Source organism: Anser cygnoides, chromosome 26, assembly GCF_040182565.1.
Source record: "Anser cygnoides isolate HZ-2024a breed goose chromosome 26, Taihu_goose_T2T_genome, whole genome shotgun sequence".
NCBI lineage: Eukaryota > Metazoa > Chordata > Aves > Anseriformes > Anatidae > Anser > Anser cygnoides.
In genome coordinates this window covers 782,293-801,855 of record NC_089898.1, presented here as the reverse complement: position 1 = coordinate 801,855, position 19,563 = coordinate 782,293, and the positions used below count along the sequence as shown (strand labels likewise).

General features: G+C 56.8%; 2 protein-coding genes across 5 annotated transcripts in view; one reads left to right on the top strand and one right to left on the bottom strand.

Moving 5' to 3' along the window:
- Nucleotides 1-11,526, bottom strand: part of NSD3 (nuclear receptor binding SET domain protein 3) — a 43,041-nt gene extending 31,515 nt beyond the window's left edge. For both annotated transcript variants that reach the window (XM_066983515.1, XM_066983516.1), the window contains exons 1-3: nucleotides 11,230-11,526; nucleotides 3,998-4,725; nucleotides 479-551 (exon numbers count right to left, since the gene is read on the bottom strand). In XM_066983515.1, coding sequence (XP_066839616.1) covers nucleotides 479-551; nucleotides 3,998-4,681 — 757 coding nt within the window. In that variant the 5' untranslated portion in view covers nucleotides 4,682-4,725; nucleotides 11,230-11,526. The remainder of the gene's footprint in view (nucleotides 1-478; nucleotides 552-3,997; nucleotides 4,726-11,229) is intronic.
- Nucleotides 11,527-14,925: 3,399 nt separating this feature from the next.
- Nucleotides 14,926-19,390, top strand: LETM2 (leucine zipper and EF-hand containing transmembrane protein 2). 3 transcript variants are annotated; one of them, XM_066983513.1, is made up of 6 exons: nucleotides 14,926-15,221; nucleotides 15,720-15,864; nucleotides 16,389-16,493; nucleotides 16,638-16,724; nucleotides 17,250-17,322; nucleotides 17,728-17,941. In XM_066983513.1, the coding sequence occupies exons 2-6, from the start codon at nucleotides 15,745-15,747 to the stop codon at nucleotides 17,820-17,822; spliced, it is 480 nt and encodes a 159-aa protein (XP_066839614.1). In that variant the 5' UTR covers nucleotides 14,926-15,221; nucleotides 15,720-15,744; the 3' UTR covers nucleotides 17,823-17,941. The 3 variants fall into 3 exon arrangements, 2 of the variants coding, with proteins under 2 accessions (XP_066839614.1, XP_066839615.1); XM_066983514.1 differs by lacking the exon at nucleotides 17,728-17,941 and adding an exon at nucleotides 17,951-19,390 and having other exon boundaries at nucleotides 14,947-15,221; XR_010826652.1 differs by lacking the exon at nucleotides 17,728-17,941 and having other exon boundaries at nucleotides 14,956-15,221; nucleotides 15,745-15,864; nucleotides 17,250-17,660.
- The last annotated feature ends 173 nt before the right edge of the window (nucleotides 19,391-19,563 follow it).

The window sequence follows — 19,563 nt, the reverse complement described above, 5'->3', positions numbered from 1 at the left end:
CGCAAGCTTAGCAGCCACGGAAGACAACTTGATGCACTTGCAGATATACACACGCTATCCACAGGGGTTTGTTATTTTTCTCTTGGGTATCACTGGGGTTTGATAATCTAATGTGAGACAGATACTTCTGAAAAACACGACACAAAGGACTTGCATACAGCTAGGATTTACACACGATAGTCACTAACAAACCAAACCACAACAGCCCGCCACAAAAAACAACCTAAAAAACAAAGCAAAACAAGACAGACCAAACAAAAAATAAAAAATAAGTTTCTGCTTTGTAAGTTGACTGTGAATGTCGCTTTTAGAATAAAATGATCAATACAGTACAAGAGATGTTTTGTTGCAGTAGTGATTAACAAGCATTTAAAAAAATGGCCGCTGATTTATTTGACAAATTAAAGTACCCATATCGTAACTGGAACAAAAATAGTAACACAGTGGAAGTTCAGAAAGTGTTAATTAGTATGTGTACTAACCGGGGTTTCCTCCAACAGTGCATCTTCTCTTGGTCTGTCTGCTAGCATGCTAAGCCTCTCATTTGGTCTCTAGGACATGGGTAACAACGAGGAGGAAAAAAGGAAAATAAACACAAACAAGATAAGGGGGCAGTAAAACCAAAAAAAGCATACTAATGAAACCAAACTAAAAATAAATAGCAAAGAGAAAAGCAACTATGAACCCAGAAAACAGAAGTATGACGATTCCTTATTCCCAGTTCAAAACAAAAGCAGCATCACAACCAAACGCCTCTTCCCCTCTCTGCTATTTACATCGCCATCACACCTCCATAGAACAGTGCTCTGCTGGACCAGGTGACAGAAAAACACTCAGGGGTAGCAAACCCAGCTAACTTCCCACCTAAACGAATGTACCAGCTCGAAGCAGCAGAGAAGGACAGATGAAGGAGATCCACAGGGACACGGCGAGTCTCACCGCACACCAGTTGTTTGCAAAAAGCGCGTTACAAAAATCGTATTAAAGATACGATACGGAAGCTGAAAAATCTCTGTTGGACTGCATGCGGTTGACGAGGGTTTGGGGGATCAGAGAACGGCGACAAAAGACCTACGAGGGCGTTTACAAGCCAGGCTGAGGAGCACGTGCCCTCCGTGAGGCGGGCTGCCACCGCCCAACGGGACAGAGAGCAGGCAGCAGAGACGTTAGCCAGAGGCATTAGACGTTAGCCAAAGGGCTCAGAGAAAAGCAGAAAGAGGAGCCGGAGTCATGCAGCGGGAAACAAGCGGTGCTGCTAATCCAAACTACACCTAGCTCGTGTAAAGCCGAGACCCCACGTTCGGCACCACCGCTCGCTTCGGCTCGGCCAGGAAACGCGTCAGCAGCGGGACGACTCGGGTCGGCTCTGGCACGGGTCGGAATGCCATTCAGAGCCCACAGCAGACAATCGTTCAGACCAAGCACACTGAATTTGCTGGGCAGAAATCGCTCCTGCCCTCCTTCCCCTGCCGCGAGCTCGTGGAAACCTCGCCTCCGCCAGAAGAGCTGGGCTGGCCGCGCAGGAAGCCCGCACAACGCGCCGCGAGCTTCCGGCTGCTGGCGGAACAACTTCTCCTTAGAACAAATGCTCACGGCTTAAAGTTCAGCAATGTTTGCATAACATTTTCATTTCCAATCAGCATTCCCAGTGCAAACGCTCTCCTACAATCAGCGGGTTTGCACCGAGATTGCAGCACCAGGAGGAGGAAACAACTGTACGCCAGCCTGCTTTCAGCCAACTGCTGACCCCAAGGCCCGGAGCGGCGAAGGCTCCAGCAGGAGTTGTTTGTCCCTACCACGATGATTTTAACTTACGAGTCTCACGCCATCGATACCAAACGATCACGCGAGTATACATCAGGAACGTGCACGAAGACAAAATCACACAGCGTAAAACAAAATGGTGGGAGGACGAAACTGGGCCTGCACGAGGACAACTGGCTGCAAACCACCTGCACAGAGCCCTGCTCACGCCGAGCAGCGCTGCGATCCCTCCGGCCGTCCGAAACCCAGGCGAGTAACACGAGAGAGCAGCAGTGCCTCTAGGAAGGGAAACAGAAGCCTCCAGGCAGACAAAAGCACGGCTCGGATTTTTGTGAGTCCGGGATGACACAGAGAGCACACAGCCAGGAGCTGGGAATTTTAGGGAGGCAAAGGCTTAGTTCGGCCTGGGGAAGTCAGCACGGCAACAAGACCGAAGATGACGCCCTGATCACGCCCTCTGCGCCAACCCCGCTTGCGGACTACGAGAAGAGCAGCCAAAGGGACGGGCAAGGGGATGTACAAGAGCAGAGCCCGTCCCCGGTAAGAGGCAGAGCAGAAGAGGGCAGAGCCGACAGCCCGAGGCAGGGACGGCTGAAGCCCGGAGGAGAGGGCAGAAAGCCGGGGTAACAGCCTGCCTCCGACTCCCCTCCGGAAGAACCGCGCTCACCCAGGCTCAAGCCAAAGTTCTGTGGGGGGCAGCGCGCCATCGCAGCAGCAAAGGGCAGGCAGGCAAGCAGCGCAGGAACGGAAAGGGGCTCCGCGGGGTGCCGAGAGCTGGCTGTGGGGACCGGGCCCCCTCCTACCTCCGTGCAGGTGCGAGGCCGCGGCTGCTGGAGGGGAGCTGCCACCCCGCCGCCCGTACAGCCCCCAGACAGGGCCCTCGGCACCGCTTCCACAGCGAGGAGGTCGCAAACGCAGTCCGGGAGGACTTGCTTGCATTTCAGTTGGACAGCCCATTTCCAATTCGGATCGCTTTATTTATTTGTTTGTTGGTTTATTTTTAAATCTCGCTCAACTTCACCAGGCTCAAATAAACCAGAAGCTCGAGGCCCTGCTACAGCACCCAGCTGACCCCTGGAAGAGCTCTGCCTACCTGCTCAGCAGCTCTAAATCTGCAAATATTCCTGGCGAGAGAGGGGCCAAATCAGCAGGTCTTCCATTAAAATAAACACGTTTAAAAGTAAATAACAGTAAATCAAGCGTATAAACCTGCTATACCAGACCAGAGCCCCGACCCGGAGCGCGGGATCTCCTCCCAAGCCTACCGAAAGCAGCCGGCATTTCCAGGCTGGGACACAGAAACCGGCGTCACGGAGCTAGCAGCAATGAGCAAGAGGAAAGGGAACAGAAGCAATGAAGTGGCTTAAGAGACTGAGGAAAAGAAAAAGGCCGGGAGGACCAAAGAGCAGCGGCCTGTGCCTCTGCCTCCTGGAATCGAAGCTGGAACACCCCCCTACACCCCTCCCCCCCCCCCCCCCCGTACGAACATCCCTATCACAAACACGGCAGCGTACATCGCCACCAACGTTTCTGAAAGTTTGCTGAGGCAGCCGGTATTTCTGATCTGCCTGGAGCACCGACTTCTACTGACTTCCGCATACGCTACATCAACAGCTCTGGTCTGTAGTACATCATCACAGCATTGACACATCTACCAAAAATCATGTCCGTGGCCAACACCAGTCACACACAAAGCACGGTCAGATACCGCACAAACCCAGGGAGTATCTACGGTGCTCTAGGGTGGATTTGCATATTTGTGTTTTGGAGAAGCAGGTGATTGTTTCCTCTGGGAAATCAGACTGCTCCTACGATATCTGAAAGCTGCGGTGATGAATAAACACTCCGGTAACCTGAATTTCCACAGAACAACCCAGCTTTACTTCGAAAGGCAGCTTTAGGAACTGCGCATACCTGTGTGCTTTGGGTCAAAAGCTCCAACCTCCGGTACTGTCCACAGCGTAGCCAGCTCTGAACATGCTAAAGGACTAATACTAAAAAGCATTAAATAAACTTTTCTAATGTTTATTTTTCATTCGTAGGCTTCTCGCCACAACTCTGTTGCCCTACAGACACGGTTCCTAGCAACCTAACATAGAGCATCTGACACGTAAGCACGGCCTCACGACTTTCAGTACACATATACCTAGAAGCAAGGAAAAACACTGCTCGAGATGCACACTCCATCAACAGTACCAGGTACACAGACGTCTGAAACTCTTTTTCCACTTACATTTTGTTCCTCTGGTTCTAGTTTTGGAATTTTGTGCGACTTGCGCTCTTCCGACCGGGAAGAGTCATGCTTGCTACTTTTTTTCCTTTTCTCTTTTCTCCCTTCATGTTTCGCCTTAGCATACTCACTCGCTTGTACTTCATTTAAAAGGTCCCCACAAAGAGAGGACTCAAACAATTCCCTGCCGTTCTGGATAGTTTTGGTTATTTTCAGTTTGATCTCTGGTGAGCCAGTCTTCTTTGGAATCCCCGTCTGTGAAACCGAAGGTGGCGGCGGAGGTGGCGGCTGGGGAGGGGGAGGTTTTTCCAGAACTTCATGCGGCCTCGCGTTCGAGTTTTCCATTTGGTAGTACTCCGGGGGACTAAAGTTTCTGACTGTACCGAAGCCGTTGGCCGAGCCATTGGGATACTGGCTGTACGCCTGGTACTTGGCTTGAGGCTCGTACACGTTGATGGCGGGGGGATAGCCGTTCGTGAGGGGCGGGAGCTCCTCCGCCGTGGGCGTCGGGTACGGGAAGCCTTGCTGCAGGGCGCTCTCGTACGGCGTCTGCCCACCATCTTCAGCAATGTCGCTGCTGGCACCAAAGGCATCCTCCTGGCGGATGTTGGCTGAGTCAATGAGCTGAGGTGGCTGCTGAATTGTGTTTCCCATGATCCCTTGCATGAAAGAGAAAGAGAAATCCATTGTTCTGCTCCAGCATCCTCAGCTTTCCCTTCTTCTCATAGGGCCTGCAGGCAGGGAGAAGGGAAATAGGAAGTCGGCGTTAGAAGGCAGCAACCGAGCGGACTGCGGCGTTGAGAAAAGCAACCCGAAGACCAGGCTCCCCCCGCCCTCCAGAAGCAAGCTGCTCCTGCCCTCAGAGGACTGGTACTACCGAAAAAGGGCCCCCTGAGCATCTCTGCAGAGCAGCTTTTTCACATACCCGCTTCCTTCTTTTCCAAGACAATTTAAGAAATGATATAAGCACCTACAAATGCTTAAGAACTCCGAGCCCAACCGTTACGAAGCCAGAACAATGGTGCTCAAATTCAAACCACTCTGCAGAGCCCTCCTAGCGTGCCGCTGGGAAGCGTTACTGTACCACAAAGCGGCAGGACAAGGGCTTCGATCCGGCCTCAGACGCGCAGAAGACACCATGTTCTCTCGACACCACAGTCACTGCAAGCTGAACGTGCCAGGAAAGACACAAAGATCACCCAAACGACGGAGGAACAATTTCTCTTCCTCCCTGCCAGAATCCGGGGCTGGGGAGCAGCCCTTCGGAGGGCAGGAGGCCTACGCCAGGGCCTTTTCTCAGCGCCGGCACCCCCGCAGGGAACGTCGTTCCACCTCGGCTGCCGGGAGACGCAGCTCAGAGGGAACGGCGGCCGCAGGTGGGGCTCCCCCCTCGCTTCCCTCGCCAAAAAGCAGAGCGGAGCGCGCCCCGCTTGGCTCCGAACAGGCGGAGGGGAGGGCTGCTCTCCTCGCCTCCCCTCGTCATTTTAACACCAAACACCCCGAGCTGAGACACTGTGACCGAGGGGCAGCAGCCCCAGCACAAAGGATCCCCAAACCTGCGGTCAGTCACCGAGTTATTACAGGTGGGGCAGACGCCCCATTTGCCATTTCTTATTAAAACCCCAAAACCCCAAAGTCAGACTAAACCAAAGTTAGATTTCCAAACCTCAACCGCAGGCTCAGAACAAGCTTTTTGCCTGTGTTAATATTTTTTACACAGCGCTCACCTAACTGATCTCAACGCTCAGTAGGAAGAAACGCACAGCGACCCAAAGCACAGGTAAGAAACACCAGTTTGCAAGGTCAGTTTAGCCCTCCCAAAGTAAATATAGCTCTGCAGTATTTATTCTGCCCGGCGCGGGCACAAAGGAGGGTTACCGTGCCCTTTTGGCCAGGGTTTGACGTGACACGAACACATCCCACTGCTCATAACAGGAACCTACACGGCCCCCTGCCCCCGTGGCGGTCTCGCCCTCCCGACGCGCCCCCATCCCCTACCTCTTCGTTGTCGGACGAGGTTTTGTTTTCAGCACTGCCCTCCTCAGAGGCTGCCGAGAGAAACCGCAGTTACAGCGGCAACAAGAACTTGACCAGAATTTTGTTGCGCGTCCTGCCAGCTTCGCCCCCGGGTTATATCCACGTTGTACTCATCCCTCCTGCCTGGTGCAATCAACCGGGGGCGCATCCGTCACCGTAATTAAGCAACTTCGGGGAGCACCCTAACAGCACACCGCCGTGCAGCAGGATCTGCTAAGCGCACTAACTCTCAAATCTCATGGCAGTGAAACCACGGCAGCCGCAAGAGCCCCCGACAGGAGTGTTGCTGCTGACGGCAGGGACGGCTCACGCAGCGAGAGCACTGCCTATCGAGGTCAAAGCACCCCAGAGCACCCCAAGCCCCCGCCCGTTCCAGGAAGAGGAAGAGGAACTGCCTGCGCTAGCTGCAAATCAATTGCTGCTTCACGCCTGCCAAAGCCACGAGCGACCAGATTTCTCCCACTAGCAAGAGGTTTCACCCTCGGCCGTTGTTATTTGTTGCTAAAAACAGAACCGACCCATTGTGCTCAACGATCCAAAAGGGAGCCGCGGCTTACGGACCCGCGGCGGCGCTCACCCGCTGCTGGCCGGGCAGGGCCAAAGCAGGAACAGCGCGAGAAATGTTACAACTGCCCAACCTGGCACTTTGGGTTTTAAACGGGAACTCGATCCCTTCCTTTACCCGGTGCTCTGACGGTAGGCCCGCCCGTTGAGCTCAGCACCAGCCCCCCGGAGCGCAGCCCTAAGCTGTTCTCCCCGACCCTGAACTTCGGCAGGGGCGTCCCAGAGCTAGGGCAGGCGACGAGCACCGCGCTGCAGAGCTCAGCCTCCGAGAACCCGCAGCTATGCCGTGCTCTGCGCTGCGTTAGAAGCCTGACGCTGCTCACGCCGCGTGCCGTTTGAACAATTACGCTTCGTGTTCTCCTGCTCCGAGTCCGACCAAGGGTGGCAACGAGTTCTGGGTCCTGCGGCACGACTCCCATCCGCCCTGACAACGCGACAAGGAGGAGAAGGGATCCCAACTCCTTTAACAGATGTTTTTGCCCAGTGCAGGTTCTCCGGCCCTGCAACATCCAGCACGAGGCAGGCCGCTCGCTTCACCCCGCAGAACGGCCTCTCTGAGGAGCACATACCCACGGAGCACGAGGGGAAAACCAAACAGAAAAACCTCGCTGCCAGGACCAGAACAACCAGCCCTCACCCGGCCGACACCGTCGGGCGCAGAAACCTCCACAAACCCTCGTCTTCGAGTTGGCGAGGGTTACTGACGCCCAGAAGCCAGCTGCGCAGCTGAACCTCCGCATAGCCATCTTCCAGACGGGACAGGGCCCCTCGCCCAGCTCCCCGAGCGCTCCCTGCGCTGCACGGAGCTGGTGCCTCAGGGCTCGCATGGGGAGGAACAGCAGGAGCCGCGCGTACGGCCCGCAGCCGCCTCGCTCCGAGCAGCACCAACGCTGCGCAGCAGCCGAAGCAAAAGGCTTCCGCCCCGAGACACGGTACCCTTCCCCACATCTTTTACGTAGGAACCAACTTTAATTTCATTTCTATTACGCCGGCAACCCTAAACCTTCCACGCTAAGATGCGGGATACAAAGCAGGCTGTTCCCTGCAGCGTTTCAGCGGGACACCTTGCTTTGTTTATCCTCCGGGGCATTACACGCGGCGACAGGACAAACTGCTGCTCACGGGGCTGGAGCACCAAGCCACGGCAACGCTCCGGGGCTACAGAGAGACGCGACGCTCCTTCCCCGCACGCGGTCAGAGCGCTCTCGCCGGGACAGCTCGGGAGGGCTGACGTAAGGGACGGCAGCAAAAACGGCGCTTCGGCAGCGGGGAGCAGCGGCCGCTCCCTGCGCAGCCCCCGGCACAACGGCAGCACCCGAGCGCCGCCCGGGAGACCCGGACGCAGCACGGGCACGGCCGGGGCTGCTCCTCCTCAGCCCTCGCAGCGAGTCCCGAGCTGGAACAGGCCCCGGGGCTGCCCGGGCACCCGCGGGCACAGGCTGACGGGGGCGTGGAGGGAGGCTGTCAGCGTCCTTTATCTGGTGACGTGAAAACACCTGCGGATTAGCAAACTTCACATCGCTGTTTAAATTGGACTGAGAGCTGGCAGTTAAACAAAATCGCTTTGATTTTTTAATTAATCCCTTTCCAGAGCCGACCTGGACAGAACAGGCCCCGAAGCTGGCCCGCGCTTCTCAGCTTCCGACCCGCTCCGGCATCTGCCTGCGCAGGCTGCAACAGCAAGGGCCGACGCTTCCCTGAAGGGCTGCTCTCAGCGGCCCTCAAGCACAAGGCGCCGTTCTCCTCCGGCAGAGCTCGTGTCATCGAGAGCTGCTTCCGTCCGAGCCCTGCACTGCCGCTGCGGTTCGTACGCCCGGATTTCGCACCCCGCTTTCGCACCCTTCTTCCTTTTCCAAAACCGGCTCGGTCTGCTCCTGCGTGAGCCGCGCGTGGTACGGGGGGAACCGACGCACGGCGCAACGGATCCCCGCCAGGCGGGGCTCTCGGAACGTACACCCAAGGCAGGATTGCTCTGTGAAAGCCTCTCAAGTTCTAACACAGAATACGTCCACTGGAACACCACCGAGAGGCTCCTGCCCAACCCAGCCCGCCCTGCCAGAGGGACGCCACCTACGAGCGCAAGCGGAAGCCACTCGCAGCGCTCCGTGCTGGGCGCACAGCACAGCGCTTCGAGCAGCTCCCGCTGCCCTCGCTCCCACAGCCACTACTGCTAAGTTACAGCGTCAGACCCCCCCGGTGAGCATTCAGCTTCCAGATACGGCCTGCAACAGACACGGCCCTGCTACGACACTGGAACTCACCCAAAAGATAGAGAAGGAGCACAATTTCATTATTTCAAGTACAGGAAATTATTCCAAGTAATTTAGGTATGAAATTGATACTTTTTAGCAGTATTGGGAAACAACGTGGGCACAAAGATACCTTCAAAACCCCAGCTTAATTTCCTACCAAGAGAAAGAGGAGTTTGCCCTCTAGCACTGCCGCCAGCGACCTGCACTGGGCCCTTCCCGCTGCCGGAGGATCTCCCGGCCAGGAGGGAAAGCAGGACCCGAACCCGACAGGGGAACTACAGGGCCTGTTTGCAAACACAGCTCTGCACATGGACACCGCCGACGCAAACGGTTCCGTGCTGCCCCCAGGAGTCACACCTCAAGGTATCAGAGGGAAGAGGTAAATGAGACAAACCGGGAGGAACGAGCTCTGCTGGGGGCAGGACCCAGCTGGCCCCGGGCTGAGCCCGAGCACAGGTAACAGCCGCTGACAAAACCTGCGCAGCACGCAAATATTTTAAACCCAGCTCCCGTAAAACCTTTTGGAATGAATTTTACCTCTTCTCCTTGCCCGCTGACAACCGCCACGTGCGTGACCTACAGCGGCTCAGCACTTGTTGGATTGGAGGCGTCTGACACAGCCGCAGAGAGCAGAAGCTGCCCCGCTGGCAGCGCTCTGAGGCCGTGCTTTGAGTCAGCCGCCCGTGCTCAGCCGGGCTCCCCCTGCCCGGTCCCCGGTCCCCGGCCATCCTGCACAGGCAGGCCTGCGACAGCCCAGCTGCCCTTCACGCAGACCTACCTCCGAGCGGGCCGCTGCCGCCCCGTACGTTTCGCTGGCGCCCTGCACGCTGCCAGGCAGCAGCCGCCCCCAAACTCAGGGGTGTCTGGCTCCAGCGGGCCAGGCTAGCTCTGAAACAACGCGACCGATCTCCGTCGCGCTTCCACTCCTCCTTTCAAAACCTGACGGCCGCCCAACTGAGCGCACCTGACAGCTACGGGCTGCTTTCCGCCGGAGCTCAGCACTGACACCTGACAGCAAACCCTGCGCTAGAATCGAACATGCCCCTGCTTCCTCTACGGTCACGTCAAAACCACCTGGACAGCCACTCACCGGGCACAACAGCCTCCTGCGCTACCGAAATCACATCAGCAACAGGCAGGAGTACAACAACCGTCTGTATTTACTTCTGCATTCGGTATTCGTAGGCTGCTTGTCTCGTTTTGCTCTGGACACCTGTAAGAACTCACGCACATATTTTCACTTCTACACCCTAGGCCAGCGCCCGGCTTTCCAGCCGCACGTAGGTTCATTAGCAAAAATAAATTGCAGCCTGTGGATTTGTACTGACTTCAGCCAGCCTGAGCAGCCTCTTCCAGCAGACACCGAAGGTGAATCAGAGGCCTCTCCACAAACTTTTCTCAACGTTTTAAAGCTTGTGGTGAGGCTGGTCACTTCCCTGCACACCTTTTTAAAGGCTCCAAGTGCCAGAAGGAATAGTCACGGCTGTCAGATGGTTTCGATAAGGCCACTTTTAACAAGCTTCCCACGGGGGAATGGAAGGAACCATCTCACACAGCAGCAACAAAAACGCCGTGCGTTTAGAAACAGAAGGGGTGACCTGAGCGCGGAGCGCTCGTTTGTTTCTGAGAGCCTCAGAACTCGAGCGAGAGACACGCAGGAAATTCTTTTGCTCTCTGGGGAGGCTCAGAGGCCGATATTCACACAAAACCAGGAGTCAGACCTCTGGCAATACCCAGTACCGCGTGAATCACGGCCCGCCTGCACATGCCGAGCCCGGGGTAACAGCGACAGCGCGCCTCCCGCACCGCTTCCGACCCAGGCGGAGCTGCGGGGCCGAAAATGCCCAACGGCCGCGAGAAAGCAGCGCGGGGCCTCCGACCGCCGCTCCGCTTACGGCGGGCTGCCTCCGAGCAGCTCCCCGAGGAGCCCGGGGACCCGAACAGCCCCCGGGAGCCCCCGGGCCGGGCCAGGCCGCGGCTGTGCCTCCCCTCGGCGACCCCGCAGCCGCCTTCACACCGCCGCCGGTGCGGGACGAGGCCGTGCCCAGGCCGCTCCGCGCAGCGAGCCCCAGGGGCGCGGCAGGCCCGGACGAGGACGGGGCCACGGGGACACAGGGACGGGGACACTCGGTCACACGGCCAAGGCCGAGCCACCGGACGCAGCCGAGGCACGGAGCCGGGGCACGGAGCGGCGCCGCGGGCAGGCTCCGGCCGCGGCCCTGCGGCCCCGAAGCCGAGCGCCGGGCCGGGCCGGGCCGTTCTGTGCCGGGCCGTTCCGTTCCGTGCCGCGCCGCCCCGCCGCCCCCCGGCCGTGCCCGCTCCGCCGCCGCGAACATGGCGCCGCCGCCCCCCGCTGCCCGCCCGCGCCGCCCCCGCCCTCACCTTCCGTCAGTTCCATTCTAACCGCCCCCGCCGCGTCCGCCGAGCCCCGCGGAGACAAAGGCCGGCGGCGGGGGCGGCGGGGCCCGGCCGCCCGTCCCGTCGCGCCGCTGCAGGCCGCGCCGCAGCCCCGGCCTCGAGTTCCGCGCCCCCGCCGCTGCCGCCGCCGCCGCCGGGCCCCCCGCCCCGGGAGGCCGCCCGGCCCCCTGCGCGGCCGCGGGGAGGCGCCGGGCGGGCGGCGGGGGAAGGCGGGCGGGCGGCGAGGCGCTGCGCTGCGCTGCGGGGCCGCCCCGGGCCCGCCCCGCGCCGCTCCGTGCCCCCGGCCCCGCTCCCGGCCCGGCCCCGGCCCCGGCCCCGCTCCCGCGCCGCCGCCTCCGCCCCCCCCCCCGCCGCCGCGTCCCGCGCCTGCGCGCGCCGCCGCGCCCCATTGGCCGCCCGGGAGGAGCCCGCCGCGGGGCACGCTGGGGGATGTAGTCCTGCGGGAGGAGGGGGGCGCGGGGTCGCATCCTGCCCCTGCGGTGGTGCCGGGCGGGGGCGCAGGCGGCGAGCGGGGCCTGGGGGCCCCAGCGGGTCGGGGAACACATCGTCCTCCGGCTAAGGGTCCCCCCTGGCTGGCAAGCAAGGCACGGAAATGCTCGCAATGAAGCCCCCTCTAAAAGCCGCCTCCTGTGGGCGAAAACCCAACGCAACGCGCCCTTCCTGCAGCAAAACAGCACCGTGCGAGGAAAGGAAGAGGAAAACATAATAAAATGGAAACAAGAGAAGCGCAGGAGCACGGGGAGTAACCACGACTGGTAGACAACGTGATGCCTGCTGCGGGGAGCCGGATAATCACAGAACCACAGAATGTCCCCGCTTGGAAGGGACCCGCAGGGATCATCGAGTCCAACCCCTGATGAACCGGGACGGCTGGGGAGCGAGGGATGGGACCCAACGGGGAGGAAGAGACCGGGGGGTGCTGAGCTCCGCGAGCCGCCGAGGAAACACCGAGCGACGATTCCCAAGGCACAGCACGTCCCGCTGCCCAGCGGCTCAGCACCCACGGCCACCAGGCGCTGTCCTCGTGCGGGGCAGGGGCTGCGAGTGCTGCAAATAAAGGGAATTAAAAAAGCAATTCTCCTCCTCCCTAATGCTATAACCATCCAACGTGGAGGTGACCTAGAAAGGCTTGCTCTTCCCCTCTTCCCCTTCCTCTCCCTGCTGTAGAGTTTCAGCCCCAAGTGCTCGGTGTTCCTGGGCTGGTGCTGATGTTCTCGCGGCTGAGGGATGGGAACGCATCTTCTGCTTCCTGCTGACTCCTCCTGACAGCCCACCAATGTGCTGACAGCAGTTCTCGTCTTCCTCCATTTTTCTCCTCTTCAGCTTTCTTTCACACCACTTGTGCCTCTTCCCAACAGTTTTTACGTGAAATGGCCGCTTGGTTGGGAAGCTGCGCCCGGAGCTAACGCTGAGTCCACAGCACGGAAGCTCCGCGGCAGCACCTTGACCTTCCTCAGCCCCCGAGGGAGGCTGGACAACCCGTGCAGTGCCCAGCACGAAACATGGAACAAGGGGGGAAAAACGCCCTTCTGCCTGTTCCCTGGGACGGGTAAAGAAAACATTTGGCCTTTGAAAAGTATCCAGCTTCTCAAGGAAAAAGAGTTTGGCATAAAGGAAGTTTTTAACTCTAACATCTAGGTGAAAGCGAAAGTTAGCGGGCAGAGGTTACTGCCTGCTCTCGCATAAGACGTTTATCAGAAAACAACGAGTGCTGACCTGTTGCTTCAGCACACCGGCCCTTTACTAACGCTGTCTGCAGGGACCAGGAGAACGAAGTAAACAGCTCCCAGGGGAACGTGCACGCACACGTAACCAGTGATCCTTACCAGGATCACCACGCAGCCTGCGCTAATCCGGGACACCGCTCCCACAGCGGCGCTCTGACCATGTGCTTGGCGGCTCCGCAGGCCCCCGGGGAGCTGGGGGCTCTGCCTCCCCACCCCACGGCACGCTTCGGCTCACAGGGATCCTCCCGAGCAGTTCAAGCCAAATCCCCACCGAACTGCTTCTGATGAGCCGAAACGAGCTCTGCCAGGCTCCTGAAAGGCAGAGTGCTTGCACAGCACCACAAATCTTCGCTGCAGCACGGTGAGCAAGGGGTACCTTCCTGCGCTGGCCACAGGACAGGAGCGTGCGTGCGTTTCCCAATTCATCCACTTTTCGTTTCCTATTCCGTTACTTCCTCAAGCAAGAACCTCTCCTAAGGAAAAAAATCCCACGCGAGCAGGATGGACGTTAGCAGGACAAGGCACTGAGGGACAAAGCCGTACTGTTGCATAGCCCGCATTAACAACCCAGAAATGTTTCGGACCGTAAAAACCGATTCGGATGGACGGCGGGGAGTTTTTTTTCCCAGAAGTTAGAGGACCCGGAGACCGGCCCCCGCTGGGAATCGCGCTCAACTCCTCAACCGCTGGGACGCGCAGCGAGAGACCTCTGGCGGCCGGCCTCGGCAGCTCTCCGCCTCCCTCACCCGCGTTTCCCAGCTCCTTTTCTGTCTGTTTTTAACGCTGCCCGGCCGACCGAGCACCCACGGGGCCCTTCCCTCCCGTTACAACGCTGCGGCTGACGCGACGCGTTGCCCTGGGCCCTCTCCGCCCTGCCAGCCTCCTGCCGGCCCCCGGGCACGGCCCCCGCCGCTCCCAGCCGCCCCCTCCCGCAGCCGCCTCCCCGCGGGCCGTGCCCCAGGCGCGAGCCCTGCTCGGGCGCGTCCCGCTCCCGCTCCCGCTCCTGCCCCGCACGCGGGCACCTCGCGGGGCCTCCGGGGCTGAGCGGGGCCTGTTCCGCGCGGGGCCGTGCGGGGCTCCAGCGGCTTCGCCGGCCGCAGCTCGGGGCCTGACGGGGCCTGAACGGGGCGTAAACAGGGCTTTATGGGGCCTAACGGGGCCTGAACGGGGCCCAACTGGGCCTGAACGGGGCATAACAGGGCCTAACGGGGCTTTACGGGGCCTTACCGGGCCTTACGGGGCATGTGGGGACTTACGGCACCCGAAGGGGGCCGAAGGGGGCCGAAGGGGGCCGAAGGGGGCCGAAGGGGGCCGAAGGGGGCCGAAGGGGGCCGAAGGGGGCCGAAGGGGGCCGAAGGGGGCCGAAGGGGGCCGAAGGGGGCCGAAGGGGGCCGAAGGGGGCCGAAGGGGGCCGAAGGGGGCCGAAGGGGGCCGAAGGGGGCCGAAGGGGGCCGAACGGGGCCGAACGGGGCCGAACGGGGCCGAACGGGGCCGAACGGGGCCGAACGGGGCCGAACGGGGCCGAACGGGGCCGAACGGGGCCGAACGGGGCCGAACGGGGCCGAACGGGGCCGAACGGGGCCGAACGGGGCCGAACGGGGCCGAACGGGGCCGAACGGGGCCGAACGGGGCCGAACGGGGCCGAACGGGGCCGAACGGGGCCGAACGGGGCCGAACGGGGCCGAACGGGGCCGAACGGGGCCTCACCGCCCCGCCCACCTCCCGCCGCTCCTCGCGCTGGCGTCACTCACCGCCTCGTGACGACACCCCCCTACTCCCACCCCCTAGCGCGTCGCCACCAATGAGCGCCGTTCCCTACGGGGCACCTCGGGTCCCGCCCCGCCCCGCCCTGCTCCCATTGGCTATCCGCCGGCAGGGCCGCGGCTGCGCCTCCCGATTGGTTCCCGCCGAAGCGGCCGTGACGCGTGATGCGGGGGGAGAACCATAGAGCGCCGCTCCCGGGCTAGAGCGGCCGGCGCAGGGCGCGATGGGACGGCGGTGGCGGACCGGGCCCGGTACCGGTACCGGAAGCCCCGGGGCAGGCCCCGGCGGCAGCTCGCGGCCGGGGCGCTGCTGGGGGCGGCGGGGGCCTCCCGGGAGCCTCCCGGGAGCCTCCCGGTGCCTCCCGGTGCCTCCCGGTGCTCGCCGTGAGCCGCCGCCCCGCGCTGCTGAGGGCCCGGCCCGGCCCGGCCCGCGGGCGCTGCACAATTCTCTTCCTCTGTGCACCAGGTAAAGCGGGCTGTACTGGGAGTGACAGCAGCCGTACGTACACCAGTTTTAGTGCTCTTTTTGGGCAGTTAGAGTGGGAATTTTTCGAAGACTGTAAAGAGCTTTGACAGCACAGAGATGCCCTTTCAGGTATCCATTGTTAGCTGTGCCCCCTGGCAGCTAACACCCTAGTCAAGCTAGCTTGTAACCGTCTGTCAGAGCGAACTGCAGACAACCATTTTCATCCTGGAACAACAGTTCTCAGGGTGACCTAGCGCTGAGTGAATTCTTCAAACCTGTAGGATCACATTTAAAAATGAAGTTCTTGGTGCTTAAATACACGGACCAGTTTTCCATCCTGTGTAGCTGAATGCTGTCATTTTTCAAGGACAGAATGAATTAGCTCAAGTCAGTTCTGTCTTGTCTTTGCAATGATTTTATGCACATTTGTCTAAACGGACGTTTCTTTGGCCACAAGCTTATCAAGTACATCAAGGTTTCGGCTTGTTGTATGCCTAGGTAGGAACATTTCTTCTCATTTGAGATGATTGCCAAGGAAGGAGTCAATGGCTTAAGTGTGTCTGAACCGCAGAGTGCGTGCAGAGCCAGAGGAGTGCGATTGTTGGGCCTCTCGGAGGAACAGCTGAAGGACCAGCTCGGACAGGCGAGTGTGCTCTGGTCTGCTGGTTTGGGAAGGTTTCTCCTGGGAGAAGTGGTGCGCAGTGTTCAGATAAAACAGGCAGAGGTTTCACAAGGAATTCCTGCAATTGTTTTTAGCCTGATCCTGGCCAGCATAGCTGAGCTTTAGTAATTACTTACATCTCAGACTACAGAATCAACCAAATAAGCACCAGGTCTGGTTAGAAGCAAGATGAAGAGGGGTGAAAAAAATGTTTTAAGCTTCTAAAGTAGCCAAAACTTAAAGTAGAGCCACCACTAGTCTTTTACAATTATTCAAACAGATGACTTCTGTTTTATTATTCAGATTACTTGTAAACTTCCTCTTTAGTGTCTATTCTATAGGTATTCTCTTCAAAGCTATTTCTTCTCGTTGTGGTAACGTAAAACTATTAACCAAACTCAAGGTAGCTTTAAGATCTTGTAAGGACAAGGAGTGCTGTATAAGTAAGTAGTGACTTAGAGCTGATGTTAAATAACTTTTCTTTTTTTTTTTTTTTCTTCTGATAGTGGCTAGATCTGCATTTAAAAGAGAATGTTCCACCTTCTCTGCTCCTACTTTCCCGTACCTTGTACTTAATAGATTTAAAGCCACAGCCTGTACCAGAAAATAAGGTGAGTTATTTGAATAAAGCTCTGAGGTTAATAGTTTAACCATTACACATCATAAAAGTGAAGCACTGTGACATGAGTCTTGTTTTTTTGATCCTCCAAGTGGACTGAATTTCTAACTGTACTGAACTGTGTATTCTTCCTTAGATAGGTGAAACTCAGGAAGTGATGACATCCGTTCCTGAGCACCAAGAAACTCTGGTGGATCCTGCCCCCGCTGTACAGGGAAGAAAGGTTAGAAAATAGCGGCCTGCAAGTAGGAAAATGTAGTGTTGCGGTCTTAGGGAATAGCTTGTGAACAACACTTTTGAAAGCAAGGAGGGGGAAAAAAAGGAGTTTGACAGAATTGCACAGAGTACATGAGCAATGTAGGTTCTTGTATTGCGTACGTGTTTTAGCCTGAGAGCCTCAGCTGCGTAGTCTGTCTTGAGAGGTAATGAAAGCACAAAGAGATGAGCTAGCACATCTTGCCCTGTTGCTTGAGACGGCTGGTTATTCAAAAGAGAGTTCTTATATTAGTCCAATCTGATAAAAGCAACAATAGAAAATTAAAGAAGAAAATTGTGTCAACAGCTAGAATTATTTCAAAATAGTCCTGTTAAGTAGTGCAGGAGAAATTATGGAAATGTCAACATAGCTTTCACAAACGTGCATGGCAGCAAACAGCCTTGTTCGGATAAGGAAAGGGACTGTATGGAGTCTAGCTAGAGCTTTGTTTTCTGAGAAGGTCTGGGACTTAAAGCTATTTTTTCCTTAAAGAATGAAGAATTTATATCTCAGCCAACAGAGAAATTGCCAGTGTCAGAAGTGCCAGTTAAGCCTCCCCCACGAGGTAAGCTTTTCAAAATGTTTAGACTTTCCAGAGGAGATTGTTCTTCACACAACTTACAGTCAAGCTGTGGAAATTCATGCTACAAGATGTTGTGAATGTTAAGGTCAAGGAGCGACTGGAGAAATTGTGGACCAGAACTGCACTGAGGGCTGCTGAATACAAAAATAGACATGGGGAGGTTGCGGGGCGTTGCAGGGAGTTATCAGCATGCTCTTTCTTTGTCTCTTCTTTAATAATCTGCTTAGGACCACTAGGACAGACCAGCCTTCTGTCAGAACCAGTGCAGTGTTAAGTGCCATTTTGCATCTTTAAAAAAATAAAAAAAGTGTCTACAGTGACTAGCCTTTTCCCTTGACCATTTCCTTTCTGTGAATACCTGATTTAAATGGTGCTGCTTACATCTAGATCTAGGATGCCCACTTCAGGCAAGTTTGGAAGTCCAGACAGTTTTATTGTCAGTAGAATGCGCCTTAACTCCGAAGAACTTTGATCTCACTTAAATGTTACTCTCAGAGTGGCTTTCCTTATTAAAATGTGAAGGGATTTTCTTCAGGAGAAGGAAAAAAAAAAAAGATTTTAAGAAGCATTTGCATTGGTACTGTCTAAAATCTGCAACTTTTACACTTAGACGAAACTGGAAGCATCTCAGAGCAGCAAGGCTGGTGCCAGCGGAGTCTAGCCTGAAGCCAGCAAGGACAATCTACCGCTGGAAGAGAAAAGCTTTCATCTCTCCACCTCCTTAAAAGGGAAGAATGATTTTCCAGCTGGCTGCTTTTACACAGAAACATGTCAGTAGTCCTAAGGGGCTCTCTCCCTCTCTTCCAAGCTTATTAGCAGTCAGGCAGTGCTAAGGCTCTCCAGATGACACCAGCTTCTCATTTGTACTCCATTCCCTCTACCCCCCCCCCCCCCACCATTTTAACTTACGTTGTAAATATGTTGATACTTGCACTACTGTCTGTGCTGTTACTTACTGAACAGGTGCTTGTGCTCGTGAACCTTAGGAAAGGCTGCTTTTCATCCTCACAAAGGTCTGGGCACACAAAGAACTAGGCTAGAAGCCCAGTAAAGCCTGTTCTGCGATTTGAAATCCCATGCAAGATCACAGCCACGTATCCAGGGCTTGCAGCTTGTCCTGCTGCTGCAGCTTTCTTGGTTCGAGCCCTTGATCCTAGGTAGTGTGGTTTAACTGATTAAAAAGTGCGCAGTGGCCTAGGTGGCCACTGCATTTAACTCCCATTTGTACTGAAGAGAATAACCACAGTGAAGGAAAGGAGGACCAGCGCTCTCATCGTTGGTATCACTGAGCTTTTCAGAAAGGCTTAAAAACTTGCTGTAGAGGAGTAGCATGGGAGAAGACAACTCCCCGTGTGAGCGTTTGCATTTGTCAGTAACAGCTGCATCACGGGCATGCCCAGGTGCCAGACACTCTTACAGAAAACAGAGGCTTGCATTTTTCAGGATCCCCCCCCCCCCCCCCAAGGTCTTGTGAGGCAACAACCTGGGGACCCACACATTTCCCACGTAGAGACCAGGTTAACCCCCATCAGGCACAGAACTGCACAGCAGTGAGTTCTCTCAGATTTACTACTTTATAAATGATTCTTCGTACACTCCAATGTCAACAGGTTTTTAGTGGACTGTAGAGGAAGGTACTGAAAAGCTGTTTTTAGCATTTATTTTTTTTTTTGGCCTATGTAAATATTCAGAGACTACTTTATGGACAGTAGATACGCGTATTTATACCTACTGTAAAATTAAAATTAGACTTGGTGCTAAGTAGAATGAAAGGTCCTTTCTAGAGGTCAGACAGCCTTTAGGGCAGTCAGACTCAAAAAAGTCATCTCAAGGTCAGGTGTTACCAGTGCTTTAAGCGTGTGACTTCAGGCTCTTGCTACCACTACAGAAACACCTTGCAGAAGGCAGCTCCCATTGTACCGTGTTCCTAGCTCCGTACCTGCACCTCTGCCTCGTTAGTAACCAGTATGCAATGCTGAATATCGGTATTTAATTGGTGGTCAGTAAATGAGAGCAAACATGACTTCAATAAAAGAACCCCATTGCTGAAGCGTCGCTCCTGCCTCACTGCGGCGTGGACGAGGTGTCGCCAGCAGCAGCCTTTGAGTACTTGTCCGTTCAGCAGAACGCCTCGCCTCCCTGAAAGCACTGACAGCCGCTGATCTCCCAGTGGAGCTGTGACCTAACATCTGCAGGGCCTGCTTCTTCAGAAGAAGCATTTTC